The 16,970-nt window shown below is 30.6% G+C and overlaps 1 protein-coding gene across 9 annotated transcripts in view; it reads left to right on the top strand.

The window, feature by feature from the left end:
- Nucleotides 1-16,970, top strand: part of LOC105832979 (nuclear factor 1 X-type) — a 49,444-nt gene that overhangs the window by 12,075 nt on the left and 20,399 nt on the right. For 6 of the 9 annotated variants that reach the window (XM_012674341.3, XM_036285114.1, XM_036285113.1 and 3 more), the window contains 6 exons: nt 6,179-6,370; nt 6,544-6,727; nt 10,810-10,863; nt 11,069-11,167; nt 12,124-12,264; nt 15,075-15,218. In XM_012674341.3, the coding sequence (XP_012529795.1) occupies nt 6,179-6,370; nt 6,544-6,727; nt 10,810-10,863; nt 11,069-11,167; nt 12,124-12,264; nt 15,075-15,218 (814 nt within the window). Of the gene's footprint in view, nt 1-1,589; nt 3,461-6,178; nt 6,371-6,543; nt 6,728-10,809; nt 10,864-11,068; nt 11,168-12,123; nt 12,265-15,074; nt 15,219-16,970 lie in introns of those variants that run through there. The other 3 variants (XM_036285116.1, XM_036285109.1, XM_036285115.1) reach the window with 3 other exon arrangements.

Here is a 16,970-nt window from a genome sequence, read left to right as displayed (position 1 = left end):
TTTATCTAAATTATGTTAAAATTTGTCTCATGCGCAGTCGTTTACGCATGAGCTGCCGAATTTTATGAACAAACACGAATGAAAGTAGATTGTCATTCGCCAACACACAAGATATAATTCTAAAGTGATCTCTGTACACAAATATTGGCATGATACAGTTTATTTGTAGAATGATGTGACAACGTTTCAAAATATACAATTTTGTGTCTTCCTTTTTTTAAAACTTGCCACTTAAAGGCCATTAACTAATGATATGGCAGACATTTGTTTCAAGATAGTTTACTTTGCAGGCTAAAAAGCGGAAATTTTGATAGAAGAGTGATTGTTTGCTTGTGAATTTAACAAGAATACTTAGTTGAAACGAGAAAGAGAAGTATTTTTTGAATCTTGATTAGATTGAATGTCAGAAAATTATAAGCGTTGCAAAACAATTTTGTTGAAGTTAAAGTTTAGTTATTGAAAAGTGACAAAGAAAATGATTAAAAGAAACGATAATCTTGTGTATCGATACAACTCAATCGCGTAATGTGTACATTTTGTAACAATGTATTAATATATGTTGGAAAAAGAAATCCATGGGAATAAAGGAACGTGGATGGAAAACAACGAGAGATACGAGCCAGACTACGCGCGACGCGAGTCTGTCGTTTTCTCTTAATTTCGAGACAGACCGCAGTACGATATCGACTACTTCAATTCGGGTATAGGGTGCTGTGAGGGACCGAGACGAGCGAGTAGCATGAGCAAAAGAGGTAGGAAGTCGGAGCAAAAGAAAGAGAATGTGAGCAATGGACGGATAGACAGGGATAAACCAGAGTGGAAGTGGGTGTACGGTGCGGCCCGGCGTTTCCCGGCGCATCGTTCGTAAGAGGAAGATAGAGCGTATGTATGCGAGAGGAGTATGTACAGCTCGACGGAGGGTCGAAAGGGTCGCGATGGATCGAGAGAGTCCATGCGAGAGGAGCGAAACGGGCGGAAGGATCTAGAGTGAGTGAGAGAGAGAGAGAGAGTGGGGGGGGGGGCAAAAGGGGGTAGGCGAGCACTAACACCCACGAGAAATATCCTATGTGAGCGTTGCACACCAACTTTTCGGCAATGGGGATGAGTTGAGGGAGGGGGGGATAGCCGGTCGGTTTAGGGTGGTCGAAAATGGTGTTGGAGGACGTAGACATGTAGCGTATACGCCGTCGCGACGGAGGCTGCGGCTACGTGGCGCCTACCAACCACCATCTATAATCTCTATGCAGATATCGATTTTCTACCCTGTATTTCCTAAATTTATGCAAACTAGCAGCGCGCTACCCTTTCTACTATACCGTTCGTTGATCGCATTGTCACCTTTTCCGGATTGTTAGACGGAAATTACATAGCGTAACTGAGGATTCGCTTCGATAGGTTTTATGCATTGTAATCGTTATTCATCCAAATGGAATAAGAAAAAATTGATCGCCTGCGCTAAATTAATCGTTTTGTAAAATGAACGGAACGGATCTATATATTTTTCTATATTCTTGATATTATGAACTATATAGTATTAAAAGAAATTTTCTAATATATTTTTGTTAAAACATTTCATGAAAACAATATTACATTATTTTGTATCTTAAATTCGTTAGATCGCAAAAAATTTAAGAGAAAGATTTAATAATATCCTCACTATTGTTTGAGTTACACAACTTGTGAAAGAAAAAAATCATACACATTTCATTTTTACTTTAAAAAAATTCGTTTCTGACATATTTTATATAGATAAAAGTCATGAATACGTGAACTATGAGTTTTATTTCTTTAATTATCTAGATCATGTTTTTATCAGTTAATACAATGCAATATTTTAGTATCCGAGAAGTAAAAAAGTACTACTTTCTGAAAAGTCTAAAGTATTGGTAATTTTCGTCTACACCGTTTAGAGGGATGTTTTAGATAAACCTTGGAATATATATTGCCTATAAAGAAATCGTGGAATCGCTTTGTTCGCGTCATAACGTAGTAACGTAAAGGGTCGGCAGATATATACATGGCTGGAAAGTTTGCCAAATTAATAAATATATTTCTAGGCTTTCTGTAACTCTTGGAATTTTCTTCGTTTCTTTCTATAAGAGAATTTACTATGAAACGAAAATTATCCTGAACATTATTCGCCATTTTAAATGCAATGCTTTATTTTGTGTCAATACAATGATAGAATTCTTTTTTTTTCTATATATATATATGTACAAATATGTATAGTTATTGTGATATTATTTCGTTGAATAACGTTTTCTTCATTATAAACATTTTATAAACATGTATCGAAGACACATATTACGAAAATGTTTTTGTACTTCATCATTTTTTCACTTTCTCTCTTTTTTTTTATTTTTCATATCTCGCTGAATAATAATAATTGTATAGAAAAATTATGATATACATTTGAGGAAGATTATACATTTGTAATGCAAACTGTTTGTTCACCGTTGAATCGACAATGCAATACGCATTTTATTTCCCATGTTTATAAATAGCTCGTAAGTATGGACGCTCGTAGTGACGCGATTTAGCTTCGAGGTTCGCAGAAGACAAAGTATCGAGAGTTGTAGTGACGACGATAAAATTAATGAAGGAAATGTATATCAAGAGAATCGTAGCGATATATACGACAGTTAAATGTATCGTTCTCTTCCGATATCATCGATAAAGCTACTACAAAAAGTTGGACTTTTTTTCAAAGGTGGAGCAGTATCTATCGGGAGATGATGGAATTTATTGGAGTATACATATCTGTAGAATCATCACGCGTTTGAGATAAAAGAGAGATGAGAAGAGAGAGAGAGAGAGAGAGAGAGAGAGAGAGAGAGAGAGAGAGAGTATCACAGCGTACACATTTCATATTTGATTTAAAAAAAATCGACAGCATGACTGATGTGGCAAGTGTCGTCTGATGATCATCCAATAAGATTCGTAGCGCTAATAATCGATTCATATAAAATTGAATATAAAATGTCTAATGTAAAATAAAACTCACATTGAACATTTGGATTATTACATTTTTTTGGCACTGTCCCGTGTGACACTTTAGAAGTGATAATAAATAGAAAGAAATCGAAGGGATATACAAGTGCAATCGTGTGAAATTAGTGACGAGACTGCCGCGCCTTCAGAATAGCACATGTACGCATGTCACGGTATTATGCGCTCTCGGTACAATTCCCGTGAACACGGCTTTCCTTCGCATTCGGCATACCTGATATCGAGTATACGCAGGATGCACTGTAAGCGCGCGACGCTTTCTCCAATGAGGAGTGGACCACGAATGCATTTCTTATCCACTTTATTCGCGAGTGTGCGTGAGGGTGCGTGTAAGCGTGTAAGCGTGCAAGAACGTGCCTGACATTTTATTCGTGCACTTGGAAATGTCGGCGCATTGATGCGTAATAGTTGCAACTATTCATCGACTACCCTCAGTCTAATCGCCATTACGGTAAATGCGAACAATTGCCAATTTATTACCGTTAATTGTTTTTTTTTTAGTGTTAAATTGGCTGTTAAATCTTTTAAATGGCATAACATTAATCATCTTGTGCGTTGTATATTTTCCCTGTTTATACAGAGTTATTAATTTCATTGTTAATTCAATCAGTTAGATATTACAATTTTTTTGCCAAAAATTTCTTCAGAATTTATTTATGAATTGCTGTTATATCCGCTGCATTTTATTATTATTTATTTGTCAAATTTGTTAGTTATTTGTTCAATTTTGTTCATATAGCACTGAAAATTTTCAAAGATATTTTAAAAATATTTGAACTAAAAGATGAAACATTTTATAGAAACGTTTCTGAAACAGTTCTGAAAATAGTAAAGCGGAATTCTTGCACATAAAATATCATATAAAAATTGCTGAAAGGTTAGTGAAACAAATCTACAACGTTTCCGCAATATTACTTTTTTGAAAGAAATTCAAAACAAACTTTTCTAAATTAAAAAAATATAATATTAAAGCATTAAAATAAATGCTATTTGTCATTTAACATACTGCTATCTAATCTATTAGTATGGTTATTGCCGTTCTATAATCTAATTATATAAGACACATATAATTACATCAATCTTTTGATACATTTTTTATATTACCAAAAGCTCAAGTAAAACGAGTCATAGTAATGCCAAAATGACACAAAAATGAATTGTGACTGATCGAAAAGTTACTTTTAATAATTATTTCGAAACTATATTGACATTATTTTGATGACTTATGATAATTCTTTGCTTTTAAGTATGTTTTCAAATTTACTGTATGTGATAAATTTTAGAAACATTTTTATGACATTATTTTATATTTTGCAGAATCTTTCCAGAATTGTAGCATATAAAATATAAAAAAATGAGTCTTTCTGAAAACTCTCCTTCCGCATAATGGTACTGTACGAGTATAAAATGCAAAGAATAATTTAATCAAAGTTGACTATTAGATTAATCAAGCGAGTTAGAAATAACGAGTTCAACAAACGCATTGATGCGTTTCAAATATTTAATAAAATCTTTGAGTTATTTTAAATTATATGTATTATGATATATCTTGAATACTTCAAAAGTCTTGAACGTTTTTAAAATTAAATAATTTTTTTCAGAAATTTTTGACGTTTTTTATCATAGTTTTATTAGAATTTTATAATAGTTTTGTGTGCTTTAGCTGTATTTATATGTCAATATAAAAATGTCAATAAGCATTTGAATTGTTTCAATTGTTTGAATAATTGATTTCTGAAAGATAACTTTTTTAAGGTAATTTTGAAAGATCTTCGAAAGTTTCGAATAAGCGATTTGAATCTTTATACGTTGAAATTTGTTAGAAAATTTCAAATATGTAGTAAAATACCTATCACTAGCTAGAACACGTGGATTAGAGATCTTCCGCCTTCTGCCATACAAAGTGTGTACACGGACGTGTGTACGTGTACGGCAAAACGGGCTAGGCGAGATAGATCGCGCAGTACTTCGATGCATTCCACGCACATTTCTCAGGGTTCTTATGCATGCGTGTATTTGCTATTCCGAGGGTGACAGGGGTCGCACGCGTGCGCTGCATATCGCGCAGCCGAAAGACGTCCCTTTACGAGATAGTCGCTGGTTGTTGTTCTCGCTTGGGGCGTACGAACTTTACAAACTCGACGAAACATTTCAATCGGACGTCACTGAGATACTTTCGAACCGTATAGAAACATTAACCAAATCGTACGCGTTAAGTAAGATGTAACACGACGACCATCTCTATAATTACTGGTACAATTTAATCATGATTTATTAGGACAATGTGGAAGTATTAGACGTTGAAAAGAGAATTTTAACAGAAGATTTATTTCTGAAATGTTATCCACTTTTAAAAAAGACATGTTATTGATTTCGTCATGCATCGCTTTTCCGCTGATTGGTTGTCAAGTTCGTGCTTTGTGACTTGCTTCACTGTGTCGTCTGCTGTTGTCACCTTTGACAGTTAACATCTGACAATCTAATATTTGACATTCGACCTTTTGACGGTTCGTGTGTTCGATTTAATTAAATTATTTAAAGATTTTTAAAAATAAAGTTTTTAAAAGTTGTAGAAGTTGATCCTGAGTTTTATTAATCAGGCGATGTGATGTTTGGGAACATCACTGTTCATGTTTTATTAGAATTTACAGTCTTAATAATAGCGGATCCAATATGGCGAATGATTAATTAATAGAGATAAAATTAATAGAGAAAAAAGTAAGACAACGTTTTATTTAAATTTTTTGAAGATGGAGAAATTTATAAAAGAAAAAGTTAGAGGTTAATAGAGTGAGAACGAAGAAAGTAGAGATAATGTGAAATGGAAGTTATAAGAATTTAATAGCGCGAATTGGCAATCGGGATTAATAAAAAAAATCAATATTAAAAAGAATATACTAATGTAATGTAGAAATGGAAAAATGTGATTATTGAGGAATAAAATATTAAAAAAAGAATATATTGATATGAAGAATTAAAATTAAATTGCTTTCTAGCTACATTGCAATTGAATGTGCACAAGTATTTTTTATCAGAAAATAAAACACACACATATACAATTGCGTGTATGCAATTATATGTTAGATCATTTAAAAATCAACGGATTAATGATGATTGTCAATGGCAGGTACTTTTGTGTTTGTGATTTACGATGTCTTTTTTTCTTTAGAACGAGAAGCTGGAAGTAAAACAGAAATGGGCTTCGCGACTTCTTGGAAAATTACGGAAGGATATTACACAAGAATACCGAGAGGACTTTGTGTTAAGTATCACGGGAAAGAGACCAGCGATGTGCGTTTTAAGTAATCCTGATCAAAAGGGCAAAATGCGTCGAATCGATTGTCTTCGTCAAGCGGACAAGGTAATTCTGATGAGTCGAATTTACGTGCGCATGCTTTAGCACATCCTAAGTCATATTTTATTAAACAATTTTTTTTTAATTATAGAAAGGTGAATGAAAGAACATAAATATTTAATGAGAGTTTTTACGATGAAAACTCTGATCATAACAAATGTTCGACATCTCTGTGATAGGTATGGAGATTGGACCTAGTTATGGTGATCCTTTTCAAGGCAATTCCTTTGGAATCGACGGATGGAGAACGGCTTGAGAAAACTGCGGAATGTGCGCAACCAGGACTTTGCGTCAATCCTTATCACATCAACGTTTCCGTCCGAGAACTGGATCTTTATCTCGCCAATTTTATCACGAGTCACGGTAAGAGAGATTACGATCGGTCATCTATCTAAAGAATATTTTGAATGTTGATTTGTTCGAGAATTTTGATTGTATTTAATGTGGGAGATGATTTGAAAATAATGTATTAACGTTTACGTTAATCACATTGCAATCATTTATTTAATGTGTTTATATACGACATATGTATTCTATTTTTCAATAATTCCCCGTGCAAAATATCCTCCATGATCATATGTGCTGGTAAATCAAAACACAACGTACAGTGAGAGAAAAGTATTTGGTAATTATTTGTGATTATATTGAGTGTTAAAATAATTATGTATAAAAGCATTTTATAGTTTTTGCTCCTTTTTTTATAGTTACATTATTTTTATAGTTATTACTATAATTCGTTATAATATAAATCAATTATAATAACACACAATGTGTTATATGTACATACTGAGAAAAAATGACTGCAAGTAACATAATTTAAATATTAAATAGCATCGAAATTATTTAACTTTATAAGCATTTTTGAGTGCTAACTATATTTAAATTATGATAATTGTAACGATTTTTTTCAGTATTTAATACATTTTATTATACGTTATATGTTTTATTATTACTAATTATAGCAGTAGTAAATTATAAAACAATGTTATATGTTATTATTATTAATTATAGCAGTAATAAACTACAAAAATAAAGTTTCTGATCTTAATTATTTTAACATTTAATTATAATTACAAATACACTTTTTTTCAGCGTAGTTAGTAAAGATTCGTAAACATTATGGAGGCAAGTCGTGTAATTAAATTATTAAAGTGATGTTTTATAATCTATTTTTCATACTTGGATTTTTCATACAATTTTTCATTTTTCAAGTATTTTTCATACTTGAATTTTTCAACAAAACTAAAGCAAAACGAGTTAGATGACAAACGCGAATCGACAAAAAGCAGTGAACATCATTGGCACCAGTTTTTTGTTTCCTTGTTTCTCTTTTCTACATTTTTATAAAAATGAATATTTATTGCAATTTGCTGTATAGGAAATCGATCACATCGTGAACTTTTGGGCAGCAAGCGTTATGGCGTAAAAGTTCTCGTGAAAAGTGTCATCAAGTATAATTTCTTTTGGTTCGTAGGGCGGGTATTAATATTAATAATTTTCTTTAATATTTGTATGCTAATCATGTTTAATGATTTTTACTTTTCACGTACAAAGATTATAGGCCATAATGTTTGTACTTTTTATTTTATCTTATATCGTTTGCTATCCTACACGTGCGCGCGCGACACACACACACACACACACACAGATATAGATATATTTTGCCTTATTAATAGGTGTGTTAATTTGTGTTTGATTTTATATTTAAAACTGCATTATTATAGAAAAAATTTATGTGAAGAAAAATGAGAAAGAGAAAAATAGAAATAAAAGTTTCAAGATGCTACAAACATGTAAAATGATCTAATATTATCAATAATATAGTTATGATCTTTTAAACTATATAAGTAATTTGCAGAAGAAATCGTGAAAATTTTGTTTTTATTTTTGAAAAATTTGTTTTTAGTAAATTTTATATACACCAAAAGCCATGAATATATAAGTTATAATGGGTTTTTATTTCTTTAATTATTTAAGTATTTTAAGTAAATGATGTTTTTATTAGTATTAATAAAGTGTAATATTTAGTTTCTAATAAATAAAGTGTAACTTTGAAAGACTTATAACGATACTGCCAATATTCGTCTACAAATAACTTTCCTCCAATTAACTTCATAATACATACTTAGTTATAGTTTTGATTAAATCTTCGAGAGAATCTTCTACTCTCTAAAAAATATAAAGATGTAAAATATAAAAATATAAAAAATAAAAAATATAGATTCAGCAATATATTTAGATAACCGTAAGCAAGTGTGCAAGTTGTGCAAGTTGTGCATCATACAACGGGCTATTAACAAGTAGGGCGTCGAATTAGGTTAATTAATTGTACATAAAAATTAATTGTACATTTCTAATATCAATTGTACACGTTTCTGTTAAATTCAATTTTTTCCAGTAGAAACATCCTATTAATTTAAAGAAACCATATCATAAAGTCTGAAAGTCTAAATTATTGGTTGGATTGGATGTTTAATGGATATTTATTCATTATTTTTTCTTAATGTTACTGAGATCTTTTAGAACCTACAGAACATATCAAGTATTAGAAGCAAAAATAAAACATTTTTATATGAAAATGTTTAAAAAATTTTAAAAAGTCTTATTTTAGATATATTTTTATGAGTGTTTATTTAATAAACAAATGTTAAAAGGTATCACGTATAGTTTTAAAAAAGTTTTTTTCAAATTGCTGGAAAAAAGACAAAAAAAAACTTTTTTCGTTGCTGTTTTTATTTTTTTTATTATGTAAACAAATTTTGCTATGTAAATATGTTTAATTATTTAATTATATAATATATATAATTATAGACATACATAATATGACAATGAAAAGATTTGACGTCATTTTCAGAAGATTGTGATAATTATTTTGATTGGAATTCGGAGAGTCTAGTTCAGAAGAGCAGAGCGATTAGAAGTGTTTATATAATATTATTATAAGTGTACATATGTATATATATTTTTTATTATTTATATAGTGTTTATATGTGTGTGTGTGTAGGTTTTTGAAAAATTTGAAATTTTTTTCACTAAAAAGACTTTATGTGACTCGTTTTAATCTATTCAAAACATGTAAGCTTTTTATTTAAATTACAAAATGTGCAAATTTTTGTTTAAATTATGTATAAGTTCACAAATAATTAAAAGAAGATGTATATTTTATTTTAATTGAAAAATATATTAATTAAAATGTTTTTTTTCGAGCGTTTAAAACTATATCGTTATGTAAAATATGAAAAAGAAATAGTGTCCATATGATTTTTCTGTTGCAAAAAGAAATCTTTTCTAGATCTTTATCGATTGTTATCAAAAATCTGTTGTACAATATCTAAGCTAGAATTCATGCATATGTACCCATAATTGTTACTGTGTGTTTGTATGCGTATCTTTCGTCTGCACATCGACGCGAGCGGTGTGCCGAATGAACATGTAGAGAAAATGTGCACGCAAGCGCGTGACCATGCTCGCCGCTGTATGCTCGCTCTATAAATAAATAGGCAATGGACATCTTTAGCGAGAGCTCACACAGCTACATTATATGTTGATTTTCTTTCATGCAGCTGAAATCTAAATATTTTTGCACTCGTGAAGATTTGTCGTATGCTATTATAATTAATTTTTTAATGTCGAAGTAAGTAATATCCTTCGTGTTTCAAAGAATATTTGACATAGATATCTATAAATTTCAAATGAAGATTGTATTTTAATAAAGTCTTTATTCATCTAAGGAATAAAGTGCTTTATGATTTTTAATTATGATCTTTATAGTTTATGATTTTAATATGGAGCTTTGCTTTCTCGTGACTTTAACATGATCTAAAAAAACTTATATTGTATTATTTTGTTTTAAACTTAATAAATGTAAAACGTTAATGTATATTTATTCCACGATAATTATTCTATAATAAATGTAAAATGTATAATTATTCCATAAATTGGATAATTTTAAAATAATGTAGTACATTTTACAATTTTTAAAATATGTGATTTTCGTAAAAAATGCGCGAAAGTGTCGAGAGAGAAAAATACTCTCTGAATATACACATTGCAATTAGATGTTTCATTTCTTTTTATTCTTTTCTTTTACTTATCTTTCTTATTTATAGTAAAATTTCTATCAGCAGTTTTTCATCTCTCTCGATCCTTGAGAAATCGTTGTACATTCCGGACCCTCGAGTATTTCGGTGATACGTTGCGTAATGGGATTTGCGTATAACGCGATGGTCCTAAATGCTGTGTAACAGTGAAAACGTTTATGCTTCTCAAAAGAAAAATTTTATGTGATTTCTTTTTTTAAATATTTTGATGTTATAAAGTTGTTGAGTTTGGCGATGACAAAATATTCAAATTTTTTAAAAAGTGAAAAAAGAAGCGCACTATTACTTATTGTTGCAAATTAAATTAGGTTTTATTAATCAAAATTTGTAATATTTCTGTTATAGAGGTACTAAACGGCATCTGCAACGCTAGCAAGGAGGAAGATAGGCGTCGAAAAGGTATCCGCATAATTTTGCAGTTCACATTTGCGTAATTATATCTATTTTACTCGTATCAAGGGAAGCATTTACACATGTATATTTTTGATTGATTGCTTTCATAAAATTCTTGTATACATCTCCGATATATATCCAAATTTATATATACTGGGTCTTAACAAATCTAAGTAGATATTAAATATTGTTTGCTGGGTTTTGTTCCCAGGTACAGGATACCATGAACTATATAATGGTGTCGTCTGCAATGATACAATCCTTGCGACAGGTGTTTTCAGCTCCAAAGAGCTCTGGATGCTTTCAAAAGGTACGACGCTACATTTCTCATAGATTCGAACTCGGATTATCCTGATGATCGCACGTAACTTGATTTTAGGCAGCCTACACGACTTATACGCATTTGTACCATTGTTGTTGAATAAATTCTGCATTCGGATCGATTTTGTATTATCGGATTAACATTTATTCAAGATATTTCAGATACGCGACGATTCTTCTGTTTTGGATGCTTTCGAAAGGTGATGAACAGCTCTATGCAAAAGACCTTTTGAAAGCATCCTGATAGTTATAAACGTTGATATTTAAAAAAAAAACATGTAAATTGTTATGTTTTTGTAAAAAGGATACAATATAATATCTCGAGGTAAGTCTACAATGAAAAGTTTTGAACGTTGCAATGGGTCGTTACCCCTTTGGAAAGGTTATACACGATCTCTCGGCGTGGATTCATCATTGGCAATCTCAATAATAACAAACGAGTCTGAATGGCAATACGCCATTCGTTGGAAATCGGGGATGGTTCAAACAAAAACTATCACGCTTCTCTTGAACAACTCGATCAAATTTTATATCTAGTATCTTCTTTAGCGAGTGTGTTAGATCAAGAATATAATTTTTCAATTATAATATTGATTATTTACGTCTTTATTTTGGTGTAACAGAATTTTTAATGCGTTTATTATCTTCATTATGTTGCGTAGCTCGATAACACATAGAGAATTGAAACTTATTTTAACAGTTTTTGCGAATAGTTCTTTTTACGCTTATTGAAAGCATCAGAAATGATTTTTTTCCTCCTCCTCCTCCTCCTGCTCCTCTTCATCCGCTTTTCTGTCTTTTTTTCCTTTCTTTTGTTGTTTTTTTGTTTCTTGCACAGAAATGCCGTTTTCGCGCTATTATAATTGCGAATGCTAAGTGCAAAGAAAAGGCATGACACACGTAGTGTGCTAGGAACCGTAGCTTCTAATGTGTGTCTGGTTTCAGCGTCCATACTGCATGACCTCAGCGACATGCAGCCTCAAATAAACGCGATCAAAATAGAGCACCCGCCGTACTACTGCAGTAGCTACACCCCACCATCCGCAGCCACGACCGCAGATCACGTTCAGCCAGCGGCTAGCTTCAGTGAGTTTCAAAATCTGCCTTTGCCCTTATTTTTAGTAGACAGAGTCGGGGTCGAGCGGTAGTCGCGGCGTAACATGCTTTCGTCCGTGTCCGAGGCTCGCTAAACTAGTTCACGTCGTATAAGTAGAAAGAACTAGAGGCGGGGAGGGGAGATGCGGAAATTATTTGTCCGCATGTATATAAATGTTCTTTTATTGCATTGATACTGTCGATTCCATTTCGAAATAATAAAATTTTTTGAAAATTCAATGTCTAAATGTAGATGTGTATTTAAGATTGTATAGTCTATCAACCTGCATAACACATGTGAATAAGTGTTTCTTTTCATAAGAATAGACCGATCTGAAAATTTGATTTTAATTTATTTCTAGAAGGATCAACTTCATTACATCAATCCTAACACATTAACGTGTATACTATAATCCTCATTTTTTTCTATTTCTTTTATAGACTGACATATTTCAGTCTAATATGTTATATGTTAATGGCGAAATCTTATTTCCTTTCGTGCTCTTGGCGAGCCCCTTTTATTCATTAGATAGTGCATTTTGTGCATTTTGTTTTTATGAGAAAACGTCACAAGAACACGCCACGTAAAAGTGGGTAGTGAACATACTATTTTAAAAATAAAATATATTTTAAATGCAAAATTATATAAGCTTAAATTTATATATATTACTCTTGTCTCAAAATAATAAGTCAATCTTATTTCATTCGAGAAAGAAGAATCAAAATTTCTGATTTAGTTTTAAATTTGTTTTATTTTTATACTATTTAAGGTTGTAACAAGATTAAATATATCAAGAATATTTTTTGTCTTGGTATCAAAAATCCTTTTTGAGAAGGTATACATACATCAAGATCAATGTTATTATGAGAAGTGTCTATCAATGTAAAAGAGAATTCATATTTTCATATTTTATATAAATTTTTTTCAAAAATTATACGAGACCACCAATTAATTTATAAGGAAAAATTAATATTTCCACCTGTATAACATACGTCAAAAAGAATAAAGTCATTGGAGTTTGACTGAAAATAAAGATTTATTTTTTCGTTATTAACTATATATTTTCATATTTTAATAAAAAGATGTAAAAATGATAGTAATGTTAAGTTGTTTGTACTTTTGAAGTTGACATATCTTTTGTTTAAAAAGTATTATATCCGGAATTTGTCATTTAAACTGCGCGTGTTGAAGATATTCGAAAATTTTTTAGTTAATAACAGTTAAGTTGATAATCGTACTTGACATTTGTGCAAAGTTTAAGCGTGATCTATTAATTAATTAGTTTGTGGCAGCTGTTTACATTAATCAATCTCAAGTGCCTTTTTCGATTTCTACTATGAAAAAAAAAGTTAAGCAAAGAGTTTGTTTGAAATTTTGTGTTTCCAACGAATTTTCTTGTGTCAAATGTTGAAAATTATACAAAAAGACTATGGAGACTCTGCTATTTTGAAAACTGAGATGTGTGAGTAGTATAAAGTATTCAAAGCGTAATCAAAATTATACTGATCGCGGTGTCGTTCACTATGAATCCTGGCCAGAAGGTCAAATCGTCAATAAGGAATATTACTTAGGCGTTATGAGACATTTGGATTCGTCAAAAGAGACGAGATTTATGAAAGAACAACTCACGAATTTTGCATCGCAATACTTCTTCGCATTTATCGCTTCTTAATTGTACGTGAATTTTCGACCAAACACCAAACGAATAAACCCAAGCACTGTATTATCTAGATACGACCCCGTGCAACTTTTTTTTATTTCCATGACTCAAATTGTCGTCCCGAAGAAAGCATTTTGAATCTATAGAATTGATAAAACAAAATTTAGTTATGAAGAATTAGGAGCTGAAGGTTCTAATACTTTCAGCGGCTTATGAAAAGTGTATGGAAGACTGGGTTAAGCATTAGTATATGTGTATAGCTTCACATGGTGATTAGTTTGAAGGCACTAAAATAAATTTACTTAAAAATAGTAAAATTTGTGTTTTATTTACAAACTCTGAGTACTTTTTGAGTAGAGGGTATGGCACTATGTAACTACTTATAACAAATCCATGTCATTTTTATGTTTTTTTTATGTTGAATGTTATTTTAAATATTAAATATATTTGTCATAAAAATGACTAATTTAGGACGTCAAATAGATGACAACTTGTTGCCTGAATTACTTTAATCGGATGTAAAAAACAACAATATCAGCACACATTGTTGAAAACATTAGGGATTCGAGGGAAATAAAAGGAAAGCGAGAATGAAAATGGATAAAAACAATATTAGGGGAGACGAGAACGGATGTTATCTGAATATAAAGAAGTCTTGTTATAAGAAGTGTTAACAAAATAGAGGACGATGTCAATCGCCAAACATGAAATTTATATATTTATTGAAATCAACGATCACTTTATCGAGCATGATATATCCGGAAAAATTTTAGCGATAAGCATATCTGGGTTAGTGCCAATTGCATTCCCGTGAGACATTTGTTTTCCCTTTTATTATATTAATATTATAGATGACATGTAAAAGATGCACTATCTATATTTTTCATAATTTATTAACAATGTTGTAAGTAATAAATTAATAACAACAATTGTTTCTACGATAGTATTATAAATTATCATGAAAACATATTTACTTAAGAAAAAGAAGCATGCACAGTTGCGTTTGAAAAAGATAACACAGTTCAAACTTTATATATACATGATCGCGTTTTGTTTTATAATTGTTTCACAAAATGTCTCAGATTGTTTTGTTTCATCGTTTAGAAATCGATCCATGCCGATCCATTATTTTGTATGCAGGTCCACCACCGGTCCATCAATTAATAAGGAATGATAAGACTGAGAAGTCGCCGACAGTCACGGTTTCGAGCGCACCGACATTTTCGTCGGTCCTCAGACCGGAAGACGGACATCGTGGTATAGAATCCCCGCATTCGCAAACGGGTATGTATTTACCAATTTTTGTCGATCATCGGATTACAAATTATTTTTTTCTCAACAACGTTTGTTCAAATCTGGTTACTGATTCACATGAGGAGGGAGGGATGGATAAGGCATATGTGCAAATGTATTAGTACATTTGTACTGCAAATGTACTAATATTAATACTATGAAGATTGAATAATTGCTGTAAAGTTAAGCGATAAGGTTTTTCCAATGATATATTCTTTATCACTCTTTTTTTTTAAAGGACTTTGAATATAAATTTTAAATTTTCCTTATACACATATTAGTCACAATCATTACTCGTTAAAGATATAGAAATATACGTGAACAATTCTTACGATTTGTATATAATAAAACTGTTTTAATTTGATGAAACAGATTTGTCAAGTTATGGAAATAAATTATATATATTGTACACAATACTTAGCAGTACTTATGACGAATAGAAACATTGGAAATATTATGGAATTATGATCGTTTATGATCACAAATATATTTGTAAGTCTGCTTTGAGTTAATTGTAAGATGGTTTTATTGGTAAGAAAAAATTAGAGACTTACGTATATTTTAATTTCCACATATATTCCTTCACATATGATAAAATAACTAATTAAAAAATTGCAATTAGTGTAGTACAATATTTTTTAACAGCAATAGCTCATATAAACTGCTTATACATCTATAAGAAACCTTTGATTTAAATATAAATTATATTTAATTAAGGAAAAGAGAGAGTTTTTACTGGTAGTAAGATTGAAATTAGAATGCGGGTATATAACGTATGTATATATGTGTATATATATATATATATATATATATATATATATATATCGCGTTTATTACGCAATATATCGAGTTAATAAATATTTTTGTGGTGAGAGATGTTTTTCGATTAAGAATGGAGATTTGTAGAATTTCGACTACGATTAAAACGAGATTGTGAGAGCACGATATCAACGATTTTTCCACCATCAAATTGCCATGTTTTTTTAAAATCAAGATAACGCTGTTATCCCGTAAGACACAACACAAGACAATCGTTTAATTATTTTCTTCCTCTCTCCTTCTCTTTCTGTCTTTCTCCTTTCCGCGTGCGTGCACGAATCTAAGGTGCATGTTTGATGATCAACAATTTTTATTCATCTAACTAATTAACTAATACATTTGATTTCATATTAATGCGTTTAACAAAATTTACCACGTTGATCATGCTTTCAAAACGACGTATGTTTCACGTTGAATGTGAAGAATCAAATTTATATCTTGTCGGTCACTAATTATTGCATGCATTTTTTAATCATATAGAGACATGATGTTATTGAGAAACGATGGGTTAATAAATATATACAGAGTTTGTTAAAAAAGTTTACAAAGTTTTTCTCGAAAACGTATATTTTTTAAAACATTAAAAACATTTTTTTAATCCTAGACTGTCACATCTCTTTTTTCGAACGAGACTGTCACACTGGGTCACCGTGACACAATTTTCAACGCAATTTTTGATAAGCTGCTGTTTAAAAACTAAGGGTTCAAAACTTTTGAAAAAATTCTGAAATAAAGTTTAAACATAGAAAAATATATTCCAATTATAAAAAAATTAATGTTTTAATTATTTTTATTTAAAAACAATTGTTGAAGACAAAATTTTTTAAAAATCAAATTTTGCTTGAAAAATTATAAAATTTATTTAATTTTTAATATTTTAAGCTAAAAAGTTAGGATTATACTCTTAAGATGTGTTAATTTAAT

The sequence above is a fragment of the Monomorium pharaonis genome, chromosome 3 (assembly GCF_013373865.1).
Source record: "Monomorium pharaonis isolate MP-MQ-018 chromosome 3, ASM1337386v2, whole genome shotgun sequence".
Classification (NCBI taxonomy): domain Eukaryota; kingdom Metazoa; phylum Arthropoda; class Insecta; order Hymenoptera; family Formicidae; genus Monomorium; species Monomorium pharaonis.
The sequence above is the reverse complement of the archived record's forward strand: the minus strand, read 5'-3'. Positions and strand labels throughout refer to the sequence as shown.